Source organism: Ovis aries, chromosome 6 (assembly GCF_016772045.2).
Source record: "Ovis aries strain OAR_USU_Benz2616 breed Rambouillet chromosome 6, ARS-UI_Ramb_v3.0, whole genome shotgun sequence".
NCBI classification, from domain to species: domain Eukaryota; kingdom Metazoa; phylum Chordata; class Mammalia; order Artiodactyla; family Bovidae; genus Ovis; species Ovis aries.
The window spans coordinates 61949417-61971972 of record NC_056059.1 but is presented as its reverse complement, the minus strand read 5'-3'; the positions used below and the strand labels follow the sequence as shown (position 1 = coordinate 61971972).

At 37.8% G+C, this 22556-nt stretch overlaps 1 protein-coding gene across 5 annotated transcripts in view; it reads left to right on the top strand.

The window, feature by feature from the left end:
* ATP8A1 (ATPase phospholipid transporting 8A1) overlaps nt 1–21885 on the top strand; it is a 232344-nt gene extending 210459 nt beyond the window's left edge. For all 5 annotated transcript variants that reach the window (XM_042251351.2, XM_042251349.2, XM_060417595.1 and 2 more), the window contains 4 exons: nt 7657–7745; nt 8470–8562; nt 15098–15189; nt 17101–21885. In XM_042251351.2, the coding sequence (XP_042107285.1) occupies nt 7657–7745; nt 8470–8562; nt 15098–15189; nt 17101–17198 (372 nt within the window). In that variant the 3' untranslated portion in view covers nt 17199–21885. The remainder of the gene's footprint in view (nt 1–7656; nt 7746–8469; nt 8563–15097; nt 15190–17100) is intronic.
* The last annotated feature ends 671 nt before the right edge of the window (nt 21886–22556 follow it).

The following is a 22556-nucleotide window of genomic DNA, read 5'->3' as shown; positions in this document are numbered from 1 at the left end:
TCCCAGAATAGCTCCATGCCAGAACAAGAAAACCAAGCAACATCTCAGGAATATAGTCCCAAAGCTCTGATGTTGTTTGGCTTTTAATCATTCTAAACACTAAGTTGTAAGAACTTACTTATTCAACAATTATTTATTAACACCTGATTGGTGGTTAAGCACTTGGATTGTAAGAATTCATCAAGATGCATTCCTCTTCTTACAAGGATCATAGTCGGTAATTAGAAAATGGATAATAGTTACCCATTTTGGAATAGTTACCCAAATTGGAAGCACAAAGTAGAGTCAGCTAACCCAAATCTAAGGATAGAAGTGACGTCCAGTGTGAAAGTTGAAAAGCCAACAAGAATCATAGACACAGGGGCTTCAGGACGAGAATCAGCTTGGGCAGCTTCCAGGATCTGAAACACGTGGTGTAGCTAGAGATGAGGGCTGTCTTGAGAGATGATATGGGGGAAGTAATCAGAAGTCAAATAGGAAAGGTCATGGAATCATATTATGGAATTTTGTATGCCATCCTGGGGGTGGTGTGAAGCCACTGAAAGGGTTTCATCCAAGAACTGCTCAAATCTAATTTACACTGTGGAAGCATCCCTTTGGCTACAGTGTGGGGAGTGACTAGAAGCAGAGCAGGACTGGAGTCGACAAGTCCACCCATGCATCTATAAGGACAGGCAAAGTTTGGACTAGAATAATGGCAGTGGGTGAGAAAGAAGTAGACAGGTCCAAAGATACTAGAACACAAGAGAACCAGGCTATATGATGGATGTGGTACCAAGAGACAGTTCATGAATACAGTCCAGGTGTCTGTCTCAGGTAGGTGGCAATGAAGCTGTTCTCTGAAGAGATTGCACAAAGGAAGAGCAGGTCTGGGAGGTAGACAGTGTGTGCTGGGGATGTATTAAGTTTGAAGTACCTTTGTAGCGCAGTCGGTAAAGAGTCTGCCTGCAGTGCAGGAGACCACAGTTCAATCCCTGGGTCAGGGAGATCCTCTGGAGAAGGAAATGGCAACCCACTCCAGTATTCTTGCCTGGAAAATCCCATGGACAGAAGAGCCTGAAGGGCCCCAGCCCATGGGATCTCATGAGTCAGACACGACTTAGAGAATAAACTACCATATGTAACATTCAAGTTCAGAACTGGATAATCTGTGTCTGAAGCAGAAGCAAGAGATGTGAGCCACAGGGAAGGACCATGACTGATCCCTTTGTAGATAATAGAAACCGTCAACCTTCCCAGGGAGGGTATATATGTGATAACAGAAGACTCCTGAGAGAATGCCAGGATAATCCACTTTTCTGTTTATTCAGGGATCATCCAAACAGTCAGCTTCCTAATAATTACATTCTGTGAATAGCTTGGACAATATTATCTTGTTGTTCAGTCACACATGTACTAGGCTTCCCTGTCCTTCACTATCTCCCTGAGTTTGCTCAGACTCACATCCATTGAGTCAGTGATGCCATCCAACTCAATATCTCATGCTCTGGCACCCTCTTCTCCTCTTGCCCTCAAGCTTTCCCAGCATCAGGGTCTTCTCCAATGAGTTAGCTCTTCACAGGAAGTGCCCAAAGTATTGGAGCTTCAGCTTCAGCATCAGTCTTTCCAATGACTATTTTAGGGTTGATTTCCTTTAGGATTGACTGGTTTGATCTCCTTGCAGTCCAACGGACTCTCAAGAATCTTCTCCAGCACCATAGTTCAGAAGCATCAATTGTTCAGTGCTCAGCCGCCTTTATGGTCCATCCCTCACATCCATACATGACCACTGGAAAAACCGTAGCTGTGACTATGCTTTTTAGTACTGTCTAGATTTGTCATTGCTTTTCTTCCAAGAAATAAGTGTCTTAGTTTCATGGCTGCAGTCACTGTCCACAGTGATTTTGGAGCCCAAGAAAATGAAATCCAACACTGTTTCCACATTTTTCCCATCTATTTGGCATGAAGTGATGGGATCAGATGCCATGATCTTAGTTTTTTGAATGTTGAGCTTCAAGCCAGCTTTTTCACTCTCCTCTTTCACTTTCATCAAGAGGCTTTTTAGTTCCTCTTCACTTTCTGCCATCAAAGTGGTATCATCTGCATACATGAGGTTGTTGATATTTCTCCCAGGAATCTTGATTCCAGCTTGTGCTTCATCAAGCCCAGCATTTTGCATGATGTACTCTGCATAAATGTTAAATAAGCAGGGTGGCAATATACAGCCTTGACATACTCCTTTCCTGATTTGGAAATCAGTCTGTTGTTCCATGTCAAGTTCTAACTGTTGCGTCTTGACCTGCCTACGGATTTCTCAGGAGGCAGATAAGGTAGTCTGGAATTCCCATCTCTTTAAGAATATTCCACAGTTTTTGTGATCCATAAAGTCAAAGGTTTTAGTATAGTCAGTGAAGCAGAGGTAGATTTTTTTTGGAATTCCCTTGCTTTATCTATGATCCAGCGAATGTTGGCAATTGGATCTCTGGTTCCTCTGCCTTTTCTAAATCTAGCTTGTACATCTGGAAGCTCTCAGCTAGCTTGAAGGATTTTGGCATAATTTTGCTATCATGTGAAATGAATACAACTGTACAGTAATTTGAGCGTTCTTTGGCATTGCCTTTCTTTGGGATTGGAATGAAAACTGACCTTTTCCAGTCCTGTGGCCACTGCTGACTTTTCCTTTTCCAAATTTGCTGGCATATTGAGTGCAGCACTTTAACAGCATCATCTTTGGGGATTTTAAATAGCTCAGGTGGAATTCCATCACCTTCACTAGCTTTGTTTGTAGTGATGCACTTGACTTCACACTCCAGGATGTCTGGCTCTAGCTGAGTGATGACACCGCTTGGTTATCTGGGTCATTAAGACTTTTTTTGTACAGCTCTTCTGTGTATTCTTGCCAAGTCCTCTTATGCTCTTCTACTTCTGTTATGTCCTTGCCGTTTTTGTCCTTTATTGTGCCTATCTCTGCATGAAGTGTTCCCTTGGTATCTCCAATTTTCTTAAAGAGATCTCTGGTCTTTCCCATTCTTTGGTTTTCCTCTATTACTTTGCATTGCTCACTTGAGAAGGCTTTCTTATTTCTCCTTGCTATTCTCTGGAATTCTGCATTCAGATGGGTATATCTTTCCCTTTCTCCTTTGCTTTTACTTCTTTTTGCAGCTATTTGTAAGTCCTCCTCAGACAACCACTTTGCCTTCTTGCATTTCTTTTTCTTGTGAATGGGTTTGGTCACCACCTCTTGTGGAATGTCCATGTAGTTTTTCCTATGAGTTTCACTGGTGTTCTACTGTTTTTAAAAAAACTCACAGTGAATATTTGCAATTCCCAAAATTAGTTCCTTGGGATATTAGTAAGCAATATATGGGGAAAAGTGTTCCTTGGTCAATAAATACATCTTGGAAACCTTGGTTTAAAAAACTATTTAGTAGGTTCTTTATTATGATTTCTCAGAGACTTAAATAAGCTACTCTATCCTGTGACTCACCAGGACTGGAAGCTGCTGTGGTTTGTTTGAGCCATGACAAACTTTTGGACAAAGTGCTTTCAGGACTAGTGACCACAAACAGTTTAATGGGATAGTAACCTCTACCCAAAAACTGTACCAAACTTCAACACATAGTTTCAGAAATTGAATTATCAAATTAACAGGAATGAATGTTTGTGTTCTTGATACACATGTCAGTTGCCTTTCCCAAAGTGAGTGCATTGCTAATGGAAGTGTAAATTACTACTCAGACCTGTTTCACCATGCCTTCCCACTCCCCCAAGTGTGATTGTGAATTGTTCAAATCTGATCTAATTTGGTAATGTTTTTGCAACTGTAGAGAGGCTCAACATTTTCCCATGTTATTGATTACTTGCTGCTGCTTTTGTGAATACCTTCTCAGATCCTTTGCCTGTCTGTTGGGATCTTAGCTACTCTTATGAAAATAAGTGGTCTATTTTTATATCAGATATTAATGCAGAATTTCATATACTTCTGACAGCCATTTTCCAAGTTCTTATGTATCGTTTATTTTTTAGTTTGGTTATTTTTGAACCTGTGGTGCTTCTACATTTTCATGAATCAGTTCTTTAAAGCATTTCTTTCTATAGTTTTTTTTTCTTTTGAATAGGTTTCTTTTTTTTTTAATTTATTCATTTTAATTGGAGGCTAATTACTTTGCAAATTGTAGTGGTTTCTATAGTTTTTTTCACCATTTTAAGGCTTAGAAAATCCTTTTATAAAGTTTTATCTAGACACTTAGTAATCACTTCTTGTTTTTTGTTGTTGTTAACATTAATTCTTAACCCCTCTGGTATTTATTAATATATTAATTTATCTTATACCCTTCCCCCTCCCAGAAAACTAACCAAGTTTTACAGCACTATTCTCTGAATAATTTTCCCTTCCAAATTAATATATAGTACCCATACAATCTTGAATAATTTTTATGAAATAAAAACATTTATCTCCATTTATTAAATTAGCAAATTGAGATGAATGGCAATTTATTAAGATTCAGTTCCTTGGCCAATTTCAGTCTGGAGAGGAGTAGATGTTAATGTGATGAAAACTATGACATTTATAAACTTGCATTTAAGCTGATGTTGTGATAAAAAAAAAAAAAACTTCCTTCCTTGAAGCTCATGGGAGAGATCACTAAAAGGAACACAAGACTAGAGAGCTTAGAGGAATTTGAAAATTAAAGAAAAGAACATTTGTTGATAATCAATGTTAGTAATAAAAGCAGCCACTTTATAAACATTATTGGTTTAATTCTTATAATCCACTTTACAGCTGAGGAAGCAGAGACCCAGAAGTGACTTCCTCTGGCCCTGAGAGCCGGGACAGAGCCAGGACCGCTTCCAGGGCTGTTTATCACCAGCCCTGGTCCAGTTGGGGTCTGCGGATATAGTTTTAGCACTCCCCAAGGGGCCTTCTTATAGCATCTGTACTTTAGGAAAGAATCAGCATCCTATTCGACATTTATAGGGTAAACGGGGGGGGGGGGGGGGACAGACTTAAGAAGTGCATTGCTGAAAGTTTGTAGGCAGGTAAGCACATCAAAATCCTCTCTCTTCCGAGCCTGAACTTGGAGGACCCTGCAGGTGAAAGAGTAAGTGTTCCTGTCTGTGTGAGAACATGGGTACCAAGGGGTCACCTCACTGTGGGTCAGAAGGTAAGCCTTCCCATCCGCTCACTGCGCAGGAGCTAGGCTTTTCTCAAATGTTCTTTCTCCGCAAGTTCGTAGGGAAATTTCAGAACAATTCCGTGGTCCTCTGTGTCTTCAGGCAGCGACAGCTCACTTTTGAAGCCTGAGGCCGATGCCGAGGCAGCATTGCTCTACAGACACGCAGTTATTTGTTCCCAGAGCAGGGCCTGTGCCCTCCGCTTTGCCGGCTTTGCAGCTCCCTGGGCTGATCCTCTCAAGTCCCTCGGGAGCCACTTTTGTGGCAGATTCCATTTGGTTTCAAAGGGCCTTGAGAGGGGCGGCGGGGCCACTTGGCGTGATCCCCCCAATCTCCCACATTAAGAGTGACTTGCAAGCTGCCCTGGCGGGAGTCTGAGCCCAGCCCCAAACAGGCTGTCCCTGTTCCCCCATTGTCTGCGGACCGGGCGTCTTTTCCCAGCTGACCTGCCTGCAAGTGGAGAGATGTGAAAAGTTAGAGACAAAAATGGTCTCTACAGAGTGAGAGAGAGCTTTCTTGTACAGAAAGGAAGGAAATACCTCTGTGGGATTTTATTTTTCCCCCCCTCTTCATCCAAAAAATACAAAGAGACTCTGTCTTTAATGCGAATGTCGGCTTTAAATCTCTTAGGTTTGGATTAACTCTGCAAAAGAAAAAAAAAAATCTGACAGGCTTTCAGATATGACGCAGAAAAACTTTTTTCCCCTCAATTCATGGTGTGCATTTGCAAAGCCAAAGGCTGGTGGACTGAATAGTGGGCGCCAGTCTCCCCGTCATAGTTAACATCACAATAGTCAGAATTAGCAGCCTCTGTCCCCACCAGGGGACATTTAATACAAGGTGGCAAAGGCGAGAATAAACCTCTCTTCTCTTGCCCCCCAAATTAAAAGAGATTAAAATTAAACCAAAGAAACGAGGTTATTTTCAGTTACATGACTTAGACTTATCTTACCTTTTTCCTGCAAAAGGAAAAAGAAATGTGGCATTTTGCAGTCATTACCTAACTCAAAAGCTTCCTTCCAACTAAACAAAACCCACTGACTTGATGGACATTTCCTATTACACAGTTATTGTTGGTTTTCACTATTGAAGATGTCAGCAAGCATGTCAAAGATCATGTTTTGCTTATAAAATAAAATGACTTTTATGTGAATATCTTTCGTCTTGGTGGTGTCCGAAAGTGGGTGCTGTTCCACTGAATCCACGTGGCGACGTTTATTTTCTGAAATTTGGGGTAATAGCATGTTCTTATTTTTAATGTGTTCAGAGCTCTTTTATCCTAGATACTGAAGTATTCTGCACCAAGAGTCGGTGTCAATAAGCTTCTGTAGAAATGTAGAAAAATTTTAAATAGCAGCTCCCAGTTTCCAAATGAGAGTCAAAATGAATAGGTAATCTGAAGCACAACTTAAAATTAGCAGTCTTTATATTTGATAAGGATGGATTGATTAGGACTGTTTGTTTATGTATAATTGTGAAACCACCTATATAAATTAAACTCTAGATCATTTTTAATTCCTGACCCACAACTATTTAAAAACAAGTTTCTTGTGTGATACTTAGTGGGATATAAATGGGTGTGCATTAGTTGGCTACTATATAACGGAGTTATAACAATACGTTTATGGATTTAAATAGGTACTGCAAATTTGTTCTTGATAAACAAATAGACTCAAAGTGAAATAAAATGTTACTTTTGGTTTTATTTATTTATATGACACTATCCACTTTAAGCTCTAGGTAATCTAATTACATTATAAAGGGGTTTTTATTATAATCACAAGCAACTAACAATTTATTAATTTTTATTATGGAATCAGTTTCTTTGCAACCCCAAAGGCTCTGATATAACAATTTGGGATTTAATACAAATGAAAGGGTGTTAAAATAATTTTTCAGAATACACTGAAACAAGTTGTGTAAATCTTTGAACAAAAATTAGTATTATTCCTATATAATATCAAATTGTTATTTTTCATAGATACCCTAACTTGTTTATACTGTATTCATGATGTATCTGGATGATGTTTTAGCATAGTGTAATATTTTAGAAAAAGTAAATTTTTATTTTCCAGAAATAGTAAATTTAGTTTCTAATTAGGACTGATTTTATGTATTGTATTGTAAGAGAATTTAATCCAGTATATGTTTGAAGTTTGCTCAAAAAGATCATTTTTTATATTCTAAGTTATAAAAGAAGGTCAAAGTTTATTGCTTCATGTTTTGGTCACAATAATAAAAAATTCATACAAAAATATGAAAAGATTTGGTTCATGATAAAACTTTGCTGTATTAGCTACTGAGGGAAAAATAGAAAGGCATGTTTTCATAACTTAGGCTTTTAATTCCAAATATTTCACAAGTTTGAATTCAGAGTTATTTTATGCCCTCTTGCAGAATGAGATTCTTAAAATTATTTTACTTGAAATCATATAAAAACTTAATTTGTAATTACTGATGTATTTTTATGGTTTTTAAAGTTATACTGTTTCTGATACTCAGGCAGCCATGTTGTTCAGTTCTGGAGTCTTTTGGACGGGCCTGTTATTTATCCCTGTGGCCTCCTTGCTCCTTGATGTGGTGTATAAGGTGTAAGTATAATACTCAGTTATGTACATAACAACATAGATGGAGTATTAATCCTCGGATTTCTCTAGTTGTAACATCAACTCTAATATAGAGCTTACAAGATAGGAATTAGAAATATTAATTAATTCTATGTAAGTAAAGGAGAAAGGACCAACTGAGGAACTAGAAAACTATATTAGTTTAAAAGAGCCAGCAGAAGTAAAGCAGGTAGTTTCAATTAACATTTTTATTAATCAGCCTGAAAAACCCCTTCAAGGTAGAAGAAAAAGTTCTGTTATCTCCAAACACACGCGCGCACACACACACACACACACATAAATTTTTAGTGAACAATAGTTGTGAAAGGAAATTTTTGCTTACCTGATTCTAAACATATATAAAATAGAGACTAGAAGAATCCACAATCTTATTAATCCTTCTCAAGGACTGTAAGTTTTAAAATGTTCTCTCTTCCCACAAAAAAGATATCATTAGTTAATGTGATGCTTGTTTAATAACTATGAAAGATTTATTACTATCAGCCTAAACCATTTATGACTATTGTTTCTATAATTATATTAATGCCCAAAATTACTGTAATTTTTTAGATTCTAAGAAAAAATTCCTTGTACTCTGATTATTATTGTACTTGGAAGCAGCATGGTAACAACTTGTTTTATAATGTTTTAAATTTTCATACAAATACTTCTATACTTTTTCTTTCCTTTCCCTTTTATGTTTTTGCAGTATCAAGAGGACTGCTTTTAAAACGTTAGTAGATGAAGTTCAGGAGCTGGAGGCAAAATCTCAAGACCCAGGAGCAGTTGTGCTTGGAAAAAGGTAAAATACACACTATGTTCTTTTCTCAGTGAGCTTTACATTTTTCTTTTGCTAGCGGTTGGAAATAAGCAGTTAAACTTGTATTTATCTGTTAACGTGGAGCTGGCAGTGTCACTGACAGATTTTGGAATCAGAGAGATGCAGATTCAAATCAAATCTCTCTTCACTGAGCTGCCTGCAACCTCAGCCAGGTTGCTTGGTGCTCAGTTCAGTTCAGTTCAGTTCAGTCGCTCAGTCGTGTCCAACTCTTTGCGACCCCATGAATCACAGCACGCCAGGCCTCCCTGTCCATCACCAACTCCCGGAATTCACTCAGACTCACATCCATCGAGTCCGTGATGCCATCCAGCCATCTCATCCTCTGTCGTCCCCTTCTCCTCCTGCCCCCAATCCTTCCCAGCAATTTCCTCATCTACGTATCTCCCTCACAGCCAGTCATGAGAATTGAAAATAATGTCAATAAAGCAAGTGGCTTGGGGCTTCATGAGCACTAAATAAATGGTGGCTACAAATAGTGTTTATTGTTAAACTGAAAAAGAAACTGCAGTATTCATAATGCAATAGAATACAATCGAAGTCAGAGGCTGACATAGAGTCAACTCTCCCTCAGTTACCTTCATGGTTCAGTACTTTATTGGGAACTGAGCTGAGGGTCATATATGAAGTGAGTTATGTCTTCCAAATCCTCTTCATCACCACCACCCACCCACCCCCAAACCCAAAAAAAAAAAAAAGCAAGGTTAGAAAGCTAATTGAATTTACTAAACTTTACAAAGCATTACAAAAAAGAAACTAAAATTATTTGAAAGCACTCTATAATAATCCACAATTATGATGAAAACACCAGGAATTTATTCTCCCTCTCTCTCATCACACTAAAGTCAGCTAGCGTTTTGTCTCGACCCTAGGAAACATTTTGCCCTGATCTCTGTCTCCTTCATCGTGATTCACTGTCATTACTCAGTTTGACACAATGGAGTAAGTGTCAGACTGGGGACTCGGGCTGAGACCTTGGCTTCCAGCCTGCTCTTGCTCTCATTAGGCCAAAGGGGCATGTCATACACCAGTCTGCGCCTCTCTCCTAAAATTAACAGTGCTGGCATCTCTCTGTGTGGCGAGCACCGCGGGCAAGGCACTGCACCCCTCACTTCATAGCTACTGTGGCATTGAACCGCCATGACATTCATGGACAGATCCATCATCCCCGGTTTTTCCAGATGAGGAAACTGGGGCTTAGAGAGACCCAAGCTCTCCAGGTCAGAAGTGACCGTCCTGGGCCTTGAGCCCATGTCAATTGAGTCTAGAAACCCTAAGCAAGCACTATGCTGCCTCCTTTCTCTGCTATTCAGGAGTGTAGTGGCGTGGCACCAGACATAGCCTGCCTGTAACACGACAGTTCTGACCCTTCCGTGTCAGCGTCCCTGTGCACATGATGAGTTGGTGACACCTACCTTCAGATGACAGGAGTAGCTCCTCTTCCCCGCGCTTTCCCCTCATCTCTTCCCTTCACCTCCACCTCTACACCAACCCCACTGTTTTTCATAAACCGTCCCTCAGTAAATGTTTACTCTCGCTTTCCCTCTAGATATAAAAAGGATATACCAAGAGTTCTAGCTCTTAGGAAAGAATGGGTGCATGTATATGTATGACCAAGTCCCTTTGCTGTGCATCTGAAACTATCAAAGCATTGTTAATCAGCTGTACTCCAGTATAAAAATATTTATTTTTTTTTAAAAAAGAGTTCTATTAATAGTTCACAGAATCATGAATAAAAATATTCACAATTATTAGGGAAAGTCCACTGATAGTACTGTTACTGCCCTTAATAAATTTCTATTTGTATGTTAATAAAATTTACATTAAGCCCCTTCATGTAATACTGTTTTTCATCATTTATAGTATATCAGTGACTTCAACAATTCATAAGTCAGACTGAGGGTTCGATGTGATGACCTCTGGTCTCTGGGTCCTAAAGAGTCGATGAGTCTGTGATATGTATAGTCCCTTACATTAAATAAATCGGAGAGCCTAAAAAGAAAGAAATGAATTCCATGTAAATGACCACCAACTTCTCCATAGAAAATGCATCTGATAAATTTCCTGCTGCTGCTCAGCTCATTTGCCTAAAACAGTGGTTCAGTTTATTTCGGGGACTCAGGACTAAGTTAGTTGTTAGCTGAATAGCCCAGTCAAAAACCCCTAGTTTGGTATGGACCCCATGTTGCCATTGCTGCTGATCGCTGAGCAAAATGATGGTGATGGTCAGCCTGGCCATGGCGTCTCCCTGCTGAGTGGCAGCTAGAGAGGAAGATCTCTGAGAGGGGAAAAGTAGCAACTGGTTGGCAAAGCCTTCACATCAAACTGCGTTCTAAGGCAGCTTAGCAATTGTCAGATTGATTTTATTGACAGAATTGTTTTAGGAACCTTGGAGAATGAGATTCATGTCAAATTTTCAAACATGAGCTGATTCCATCTGCATTTTTCAAAGAGGGAGAAACGGTGATTTCTGTGTATTCGAGTGACAGCAGGCTTCCTTGAGGGCTGAAACACACACATTATTTTATGCTTCCTGGCCTCAGCCTGTGCTGATCCCTTGTCTAGAAGCTGAGACCCTCTTACAGACGGGTAATCCAGTTCCTGGCCTTCAGAACCCAGTGCAAATGCGATCACCTCAGCATTCCCCAGATGAAACCAATTCCCACCCGCTGTCTCTGCATTTGGTGTGTTCTCCTGCTTCTGCATTTACCAGAGTATTCCAGAGTGTGTGTCTTCAACCTGTGTCTGCTCGTGTCCCTGACTAGATGGAGCTCCTTGTAGGAGAGGCCTCTGTCTCAGTCTTCATGGCAACCCAGCAACAACCACAGAGCCAGGAACATAGTAACGCTCAGTTAACGTTTACTGAATGGATGAATGAATGGTTAGGAGAATGAACCAAAGAATAAATGCATTAATGGAAGGGTAGGTGAAAGGATAGTTGAGTAGTGGGCTAACCTGTGGATAAAGGAAAATGTGATACACGAGAACATAGAACTATCTAGGTTACACTTCCCAAACTAGCAAGCTCCCGTGTAATGATTGTTTACTTTTTTGTCATAGAAGGATGCAGTTCTTAAGAACGACCTTATAAGTGGATCACCCCAATTTTTTAATCTTCACTAAGCACTACTGTGAAGTCAAGCTAGGTGTAAACACACAGCTTCTCTGTGTCAGAGAAACTAACGTGTAAGCACTGTATCCAGATTAGCATTTAACAATAATTCATTTCTCATCTCTACTCATTTTCAAAAATTAAAACATCTTGGTTAAAAGAACTAGTCTTTTTTTAATAGAAATAAGTATGCCATTTATCATATTATCATCCTGACTTCCCTGGTGGCTCAGATGGTAAAAAAAAATCTGCCTGCAGTGCAGGAGACCCGGGTTCAATCTCTGAGTCAAGAAGATCCTGGATTTCCCAGGCGAAAATACTGGAGTGAGTTGCCATTTCCTCCTCCAGATCACTGTGTAGCCATGGCTGATTATTTTGGGTAAAGAAACTAACTCATAAGCTATGAAACTGTCCTTTGCTGTTACTTTCTATGGACATGCTCCAACACTAGGGAGCAGAAGCATCTACATTTCCAAAATCCAAAAAGCTTTGAAATTCAATTTTTCCACAAGCTTATAGTGAAATTTGCTGGATTTTCAAAACAATTTGTTCTTGAAATATAAGAACATTGATAGTGTTTATTTTTCTGCAGTGTAAATATGTCTGTGTTTTATAGCAGAAATATTAATTTGGGGGATATTGGTCTCTAAGGTCTCACTTGGGAGTATTACATACATAAATTGTGTGTAACATTACTTTCCTAAAACAAAACAAAAATATGAATTGAGAACCCCAAAATGTTAAAGTAATGGATTGCGGACACTGGGCTCATTGGAGACAGGCAGTTATTACTGGACATCTTTCCTGTGTGTGTGAAGCAATGCATCTTATGGTAAGGCCAAGTATGAATAATGAGAGTCATAATTTTTTACACATATCTATAGACAGTAGCCAGTATAACATCATCAGCCTCTACTAAATAGTATTTTAGCCCAGGATCTTCAGGTCAGTCCTCATTAATTTGTTCATCACCACTGTTTGGCCCAAAGCCCGAACATTTTAAAGTAGGGAAGTATAGATGTCAGATAATTTGGTCTTGGAGACAGTGATGGTGGTCTCTCCTAGCTTTTCTCTGTGTTGTTTATCTTAATGAGAAACAAGAGGTTTGATGTAGCTAAGGCAAAAAACAAAATCTAGTAGCTTTCCTAAAGAATGGAGTTGGGGGGGGGGACATTATAAATTAAAACTCATGTGTAGCAATAGACTGCTCTTGTTGAGTCCATGTTGAATATAAACCCAGGCATCAGAAATGATCCTCACAAAGTATATTTGTCTTGTGATGATCTCTGTTCTAGTTGGTTGGTTATTGTTTTCTTAGGATCTAGGGGATGGTAAGGGTGGGAAGAACTAGCGTTTCTAAGTGGCTGAGTGGTTCCTAAGTGCCGTCTTCCTGAATCCTCCATCAGCCCGAGGTTAGGGACTGTCCTCCTAAACTCCATGAGATGTCTGAGAACGGCTGCCTAAGGCAATCCAGCTAACAAATAACAGAATTAAATCAAAGACAGCAGAGCCCAGGCTCTTTCCACAATAGTGTGCTTCTTTCCCCAGAAAGAAACTTTTTTCTTTAAATAAACACTAGACGTTAATGTGACATGACAGCTGAGTGAAAATATAGCCTTAAATGGCCATTACAAAACAAAATTACATTGTCTCATATATTTTGGTTGCCATAATATGAAAGGGGCACTTCTATATTAAAGGATCATGCATTTAAGAAGTCCAGCCTAAAACCTGGAAAACGTATTTTAGGAAGAAGAAGCTCCGTCATGATACATTGCTGTCCTCTCGTCTTCTGTAGTCATTTCAATTTTAAACACCAGAGACTTCCCAGCACCCCATCCACAGTGCTCTGCTAACAAAGTCAGACCACCTGCTGCTAAAGCTGCTGACTTCCTCAAAGCAGTTAGATGTTTTAGTGTCCCTCTGAGTCCCCAGGTCTGTAATGGTAGATAATTTTAAGAGTAGAGTAAGAAAAGTCTGTAAAAATGGCTCTTTCTCATTCCCCATATCTGTTTATTTCACTGGCAAAAACAAGTTTTACAAGTTTTTGCAAAACCGCTAGAGTTTTAAGATTAATTAGCTTTCTTGCCTTAATTCCCAATGACAATAAAGTATGTCTAATAAGTACCAGTTAACACCCCTAGACTTTTAAAAAATATCTGTGGAAGATTACTACAAATGTCAACATTTCCAAATATTTTACTTCAGCAAAAGCCTAAATGTTTCTGTAATTACGATGAGTTCATTTTGCAGATGATCCTATTTTTGTGTGTATGATAAATATTGTTCCATTTCAAGGTCTAAAAAAAATTGGCAATATACAGAACTAACATAACTTACAACAGTTTAACCAAAGCTTAAAATGGGGAAGCTAAAAGATGGAAATTTGTCCACTGAGTCAGTTCCAGTGATTAAAACAAAATTACATAAACATTTGCTGCAACACATGTGGATTACTTATTAGCTCTTCATGCTTGTTATGTGGTTTAATATCAAAGCAAAGTTTTATAAATCAACCAGTGGAGAAATGGCATGACTAGGAGGATTGATGATGTTTAAAAGTGCATTTCAGAATTATTATTCAAATTTATTTATTTGACAGATATTTGACTTCCCACTGTGTGAAACACTGTTCTATGAGCAGGAGAGAAAAACAGACGCAGTATTTCTTGCACTCTGCTTTTAGAAGTTACATAATTACATGGATTCCTTTCTACAGAAAAGATTATTCTAAATGTTTATTGAAAAATAAGTGTTTTTCCTTGTCACTTTACCTAGTAAATTATTTTCTGAAAATGCTTTTTTTATTTTAAAATGAGATTAAGGAACACATTTCATGCCATATTAGAGTGGTAATGGAATTTTTCTAATTAAAAAGTCTATGAAATTTCTTCTTTACATAATTTTTTGGATTTTTCTGTATAAAAAAATTAATTTATACCAGAATATATGCAAAGTAGGAAAAAGGTATAGTAATGGTTCATTTTTTTAAAAATTCTCAAATGCCATACTTGCTATATGTAGTAAGTCAGCTAAGATTTTAGAAGGTACTATCACTACTGGTGGATTTTGTGTTTTTTGTTAATTGTATTGTGCAGGTTCTGTATCTCTGTTTGACTTAAAAACTAGGGTTGGGGACATCTTTTGACTGCACTATGGGGGACAGAACTCTTCTGAGCTGTAGGGGAAAATGGCCTCTAAAGTATCTGTCTAAATACTTGAAACCGCATTTGCTGTCTGAGAAAAGAGGGTAAGAAAGAATCAGTAGACTACAGATTTCTCAAATAGTCTTTTGTTTAAGTCTGACTCTCTCTGGTGGTCTTGTGGGCACGCTGGGGTCTCCGCCGAGTTGATAATTCATTTCACACGTTTGCACCTGCTCTGCAGCCTCACAGAGAGGGCGCAACTGCTCAAGAACGTCTTTAAGAAGAACCACGTGAACTTGTACCGGTCAGAATCACTGCAACAAAACCTGCTCCGTAAGTATTTGAGTTCTGATTTTTAAACACATTCTCCGCCATTACCTCATAGCGTTTATAAGAGCAGTATTTTGACTTGAAGGATATTTAACTATTTACAATTAACACCTAAAACAAATTCTGTGCCCTTGCAACACATTATATAAATATTAATAACAAATGTTTAGAGGGTCTTTTGACCACAGCCATCTCACTTTCATCAGAAAAGATAGAGCATTTGAAAATCTTGCTGCTTTCACTTCACAAAAAAATATTTCTGCATGCCCCTTACCTCCTTAAATCTTAAAAAAGAACCAGTGAAATAAATCTTAACTCTTAAAAGCTCACTCAGTATTGTTATCTTTTCTACTTGAATAACTTTGCGAGAGCCTTTTCAGCTTTCATACACAATGACATGTGTGTGAAACAGCACACACTGAAACATATATTTTCCCCTTCAAAAATATTTATGAATATTTAGAGTTGTAAGAAATTACTAGGTATCATGCCCTCTTAACATTTGAAGGATCTCAAAAAGAATATAATATATAAAGCCCTGTAGTAAATGCATTTGTGTTGGTAGCATGTCTTTTGTTTCATGTTGTCTCCACATGTAATTTATTTTCATGTATGTACACTCATGTTTAATGCTTTTGCTCTTTATGCTTCAGGAGGCCTTTTCTAAAGATGTGATCCCCTCAGGGGTCATTTCTTATCTCCAGGCCCGCTGTGACCAGACTAGGGCACGAGTGAGTTTATTTGTAGGTGCTGAGAGTCCAGAACCATGTCTTCTAAGGGAAGCTGTGTGTGTTTATCTCCTCGCTCTTATTCTTCCTTCACTCTCATCTGCCTAATCTATCTGGAATACATGCTCCCACTTGACTGCACCGCCCCCACCCCTCTGCTAGCAGGAAGCAGACCTTAGAGGACTTGGACATGATGTGCTGAAGGAAGAATGGAGGAGGGCTACAGCATCTGTTCATGCAGGGAGCAGAACGCCGAGGATCTAAGCCACCATCGTCTCACTCTTCATTTTGCAGTTGAATCCATATCATTTCCAGACATTAAAAATTAGTCTTTTTTTTGTGTGTGGCATCTTTGTCAGGTTTTGGTATTAGGGTGATGGTGGCCTCATAGAATGAGTTTGGAAGTTTACCTTCCCCTGCAATTTTCTGGAAGAGTTTGAGTAGGATCGGTGTTAGCTCTTCTCTAAATTTTTGGTAGAATTCAACCGTGAAGCTGTCTGGACCTGGGCTTTTGTTTGCTGGAAGATTTCTGATTACAGTTTCAATTTCCGTGCTTGTGATGGGTCTGTTAAGATTTTCTATTTCTTCCTGGTTCAGTTTTGGAAAGTTGTACTTTTCTAAGAATTTGTCCATTTTATTGGCATATAATTGCTGATAGTAGTCTCTTATGATCCTTTGTATTTCTGTGTTGTCTGTTGTGATCTCTCCATTTTCATTTCTAATTTTATTGATTTGATTTTTCTCCCTTTGTTTCTTGATGAGTCTGGCTAATGGTTTGTCAATTTTATTTATCCTTTCAAAGAACCAGCTTTTGGCTTTGTTGATTTTTGCTATGGTCTCTTTTGTTTCTTTTGCGTTTATTTCTGCCCTAATTTTTAAGATTTCTTTCCTTCTACTAACCCTGGGGTTCTCCATTTCTTCCTTTTCCAGTTGCTTTAGGTGTACTTAGGTTATTTATTTGACTTTTTTCTTGTTTCTTGAGGTATGCCTGTAATGCTATGAACTTTCCCCTTAGCACTGCTTTTATAGTGTCCCACAGGTTTTGGGTTGTAAAATTAGTGTCTTTATGCTTTTAAAGGCAGGGAAGGATGCATTAGCTCCCCAAGTTAGAAAATGAACACTCAAAACTCAGAATAACAGAGACTTCCTGTGACTTCAAGCTCACCATTTCTATTTTAATCTACAGATGGGTATGCCTTCTCTCAAGATGAAAATGGAATCGTCTCACAGTCTGAAGTGATTAGAGCATATGATACCACAAAGCAGAGACCTGATGAGTGGTGATGGGTCGAGGGGCTGCAAGGCCAGCTCAGCTACATCTCTAAGGGGAGTCCCAGGTCTTCACCAGAATCTGCTGACCAATTCCAGTCTGGTCCAAGGAGGGGAAATGGATCTGAGCTCATCTCATTGACTGACATTCAGATTCATGTATATTATAGACGTAAGCACTGTGCAACTATACTGTAACACCATCTCTTTCAGATTTTCTAAAGTATTTGCTAAGTCTTTGTAAACAGACATTGAAAATGACCTTGCATCTCTTGCCAGAGTGTTTTTTCCAACTGAGAAAAGGTCAGTATTCTTTTGCTGTTTCTCTGGAGCTGTAACTATCAGTGTCTTGGATACACCACAAGGCTATTCACCATTAAAAATCTGTAAAATGGTAGTAAATTAGAGGGACTCTTGATATCCAAATTTAGATTTCAGAACATGCTGGGGAGGGGGGGGGCGGAAACAGCCTTCTTAAGGAAGCAACTTACTGAGCAAAATTTCTAAACAAGACATTAATGATAAGTGTTTGTGTCAAAAATTGTCTTGATAAATGTCTGCCAAAGAAGTCCAATAAATGTATTACTATTTCTCCTTCAGTAGTCATTTGCCCAGAAATTTACAAGAAAGTTTACCTCCAGTTCTGCTGTAAGATCTGCATGCCTGACTTTTCAAATCTAAGAGTGATTTGTAAAAATGAGTATTTCAAGGCATTTGCTACTAATATCTGTGATGTTGCACCTTTGGCCTTACAAATGCTTCTTTCTCATTTGTCTTGTCTGTTTGTTCAAGTGGAAGTGCACAAGTGGTTATGTGACTGTTGTTACAATACTGATTTTTAAAACTGTACTTATGTCTCCGTCCTTTCTAATGAGGTTTCATCATCGTGGAGATTTTTCTTACAACCTGGCTTCTGCTGTAGATTAAGTGATGTCATTTTGTCTTTGAGTTTTCTTTTTTTTTTTTTTTTTTTAAGAAAAATGTACGTAAGTGTTTATGTGAGATTTCCAATACTTCTGTCAAGGTGTTTGAAAAACCATATCAGATAAATGCCTGGGCTTTTGTAACATCTGTAGGCTCAGCTTTTTGTCCTGTGTTTTGGTTTTCCCTAGTAGTGCCCATTCCAGATGCCTGTTGTCCTTGATGGCACGCCCCAGGTTAAGGTGACTGCCCTGAACTTATAACCAAGAATAGCTTAAAACAGTTCACTTGTCAAGCAGCTCCCAATATTAGTCACATGCTGCTAATTGGAACAAATAAGTAGTACTTTCCTCCCATTTTAAAAACACCTATTTTATTCAAGCCTATAACTTTACAAAGAACTCTGTTCATCATGAGTAGATTTTGTTAATATTCTTTAAAATATAGATTCAATTTAATTGTTTCAGCATTTCCAAGATATCTCCTGAAAATGCCTATTTTGCTATGCCAACAACTAATGGAGAAGGGGCTGTTTAAAAACCACAATCAGTTTTCTACACTATTTTTAACATAATGCTTTCATGTAGAAATAAAAAAAATTCTAGCTTTCAGATACATTTCAGAGATTGAAGCAAACTTTTTGCCTTGTATTCAAAAGCCTGTTTGCCTTTAAGTGGACTTACCAGCAAAACAGATAGAACTTCCTCTTTAAAAAAATAAGTCAGTTACAATTAAGGAGAGAGGTGATTTTCAGATCACTCCTTGAGTTTAATAATTTCACATCTTTTCACCCTTTTTCTCAATCTAGATTTAAAATTTTAGTCTACATATTATTTCCTTCTCTGAACTTTTAGCTCTTGAGTTACACGTATGCCTCCCACACTTTCTACAAATAAGAGAGGTTATGACATACATAATTTGAATTTAAAAGGGTTAAGAATGTGACATACTTCACTCTCCACACCCTTTCCATTCGGAGTTCAGATTAAGAAAAGCATGAATTCAAATATGCAAGACTGCAGGCCTAAGAGTCTAAGATCATCTTCAAAATTCAGACGTCACAGTGTTTCTTACTGAATGGCTATTCAGCACATCTGGGCCTCCGTGATGACAGGTGAAGTCACACCACAAAAAAAATGGAAAACAAGAATCAAGGGAAAGGAATAAAGGTTTTGTTTTTTTTTAAAAATAAGAAGAATGAAGTACATCCGTTGGGAGAAACAATTAATAGGAGTTCCAGAAAAGGGCTGCTTCCATTTCCCCTCACCTCACAGGTGACATCCTTCTCCATAATTTTAATATAAAAATGTGATGAGTGTAATAGAACTGACTTTTCTGACTTAAGAAAACTGGAAGCTTTATTTTTACCTTGAAACATGATTTGTTTCTGTGGAGCTCTTCAACATGAGTGGAGGACTCATGGTTAAAAATGTGAAAGGGCATGATCTGAAACATGACTGATTTATGCCTTTTTGTCCCGTGGACCTGTTTTTGAGTTATCGACATTAAGTCAATCTCTTGGCTTCTCGGTAGGGAGTTGAGGGGTAGGCAGCAGGGAGTGACCACCTTGGTAAAACTTCAAAGACAGCGCTGCAACTGCAGTGACTGTAGTGTTAGAGAAAACCCTCCTTTTTTCAACCTTCCTAAGTAGGGTGAGGCGGGGGTGGGTAACACAGGTTTTACCAGGATTAAAATAAACAGTTGAAGGGACTTTTAATGTGTATTTCCTGAAATAAGGGACATTCTTCAATTAAAAAGTCCCTTATAGGGACTCTGGCAAATGCTAACACCATTGCTTTACAGTGTTTACAGTTCAGAAAATACTACTCACAGCAGAAAATCCTCATTTATTTTGCATTGAATAGTTGGAAGTTGCTTCTTTAGCATCGACTAGTACACAGTGATATTGAGCATGAACTTTCTAAATGTTTTATATATACATATAAAAATATATTGGTATCTCACACCCAGAAAGATGCTATATGGTAGAAAGTATGAGCAGGAAAAATGGTGTTTCTCAGGAATGTAGTAAATTTTAAATGGAATAAGCGCCATCCACCCTCCCACACAACACTCTGGCTGACATGAGCCTGCTTGGGCAATGTGGCAAAGTTAATGGAAAACTTCTTCTAATCAAGTCAGGTGGCTGTGTATTATATTCAGTATTAGCCATTTACATGAATTGTGTGGTCACTGAATCAGCAATTCTGTCTTAATTTCCAAGGGGGAAAAAAATGAATTTAAGAAATCTATATTTATTCTGGTCATTACATTTTTGTATTTTAATTTTGCAGTCCTGCCTCCTAAATATCCAGTGTGAAAATCATGTGATAATTTGTTCTGCCTTTGTGTATGCTGTGTATCACTCATCTGTCACGTAAAATGTTCTTTCAGGAAATGAATACTAATATGAATGTACTAGATTGCATATTCACAAATTTTTATGTATAACAAAATCATCATTATTACAAAGCTAAATAATCATTAGTGTTTATTTTTGTGCAGTTTGCCCTTTGATATGTCCTGGTTCTAAGACTTATATCATCTGATAAATCTATAACCATGTACAAAATTTATTGAGCAAATTGCCACCCTATTCACATCATATGAACCAGGCCCATGGAATTCTTTTTGTAAATTATTTAATGTAAACACCATGCAGTCTGGTGCCTAATAAATGCTTTTTAATGATGAACATTTCTATAATGCCTCTTAAAGAGAGCATAGTCTGATTTTTCTCACATTAAAATAAGTGAAGTCACTTGTGAAACTGTTATACTTTGCTGCATTTTAATTAACCTTCAACAGCTATTAAAATGGAATGTAAGTTGAATTTTGAAGGAAGGGAAATAAATGTTTTCCATTTTTCGTCTTGATTTATTTTCTGTATGAGAGCAGCTGTGTTTTTGATAGGTTTATGGTTTGCATGAATTAATATTTAAAGTGGCCTAGGCCAACGCATGGCTATTGCTGTAAATCTTGATGTTTATTTCTGCCTTATAAAATTATCTCATGGCCTACCTGAGACTTAATATTCAATGGACAAATTAACTGGTTCTCCACACAACTTTTTTCTTAATAAGTAAATTATTTTACAAACAAATTTGAACTAATTTAATTGAAACTTTTGTTTAGCTTGCCTCTAAGAACTTTTCTTAATAAAGCTCACAAAATTTCTCAGCAAATAAATCTCCCTTAAGTAGGACAAAAAAAAAAAGCTAGATTTCATACTTGCTTACTTTGAATTAACAGCAACTTTCCATAGGTAAATCTGCTCTTGCAAAGATGTGAGCAGAATATTTAAAAGTACATGTTTTTGTTTCATAGTTCTAGACTAGAAGCCATAAATGCAGTAAATACTGTTTGTTGTTTGTTTTACTCCTTCAAGCTTCATTTTTCACATTTTCAAGTTTATTAGGTTAAAAAAAGAAAAAGGCAGCCTTGGAAGGCAGCTACTGTGGAAAATTGCAGTTTGTATTCAAAATAAAATAGTATTTTCAGCTCCATGAAAAACCATTCCTGCTGAAACTGCTGTAGAAATTGTGACGCTGCATAAGTGGAGAGCACCGAACCTGTGATTCGAGTCTTTTTCTCAGGTGTGTTTATCTCGATGTTCAATGCACTGTTTTATAAATAGTTATTAAAGTCGAGTAATATTCAGTTCCACACAGTGTTATATGTCATTGGCCTTTTGTGAATGTGCATGTTTTAAACTGCAAATTTTAAACATTTTTGTCCTCTTATTAAAAATGAAATAAACTGTACCATTACATAAAGAAAAGTGTTCGTTTTAATTGCTAGTTTTAGAAACTATATCTCTTCATAAAACCTTCAAAACTGCTATAACTATAGTTTGAGAAGGTATATATCTGTTTAATAACAACGTTAACATTTTATCTACAACCCCAATGATAATTGAAAATATCCCTGCATTGTAAATCCCATTCAATGCAATATAAAAGTGGGGTATATTAACTCTAATTTTATAAGAGTTGGTAGTTCAGTAATTATCAAAAAATAATTTTTGGACTTCCCTGGTGGTCCCGTGGTTAAGACTCCAAGCTTCCAATGCAAGGGGTGTGAGTTCAATCCCTGGTCCAGGAACTAAGATCCCCACGTTCTGCACAATGTGGCCAAAATGATGACAATAAAAATAATTCTAAATAAAATTAGTATATTTTGACTCTTCAATCAGAAAAGCCTCCAAGATTGTCCTCGGTACAGGTTTAAATCAGCCTGTAAGTCAACAACTAACTCATGGCTCCTTCTTTCACACAGGATGAAGTTTTTAAGATTTCTAAACCCCACCGAAATTGTTTAAGTGTTATGAGAGAGTGGCCACATTTGGCCAATAAAATTTGAAGGAAGTAACCAGAAAATAGTCAAATTGTCACATGAGACAAAATATAGCAAAACCTTGGAAGTGAGGACAAGACAATCAAAATAATCACC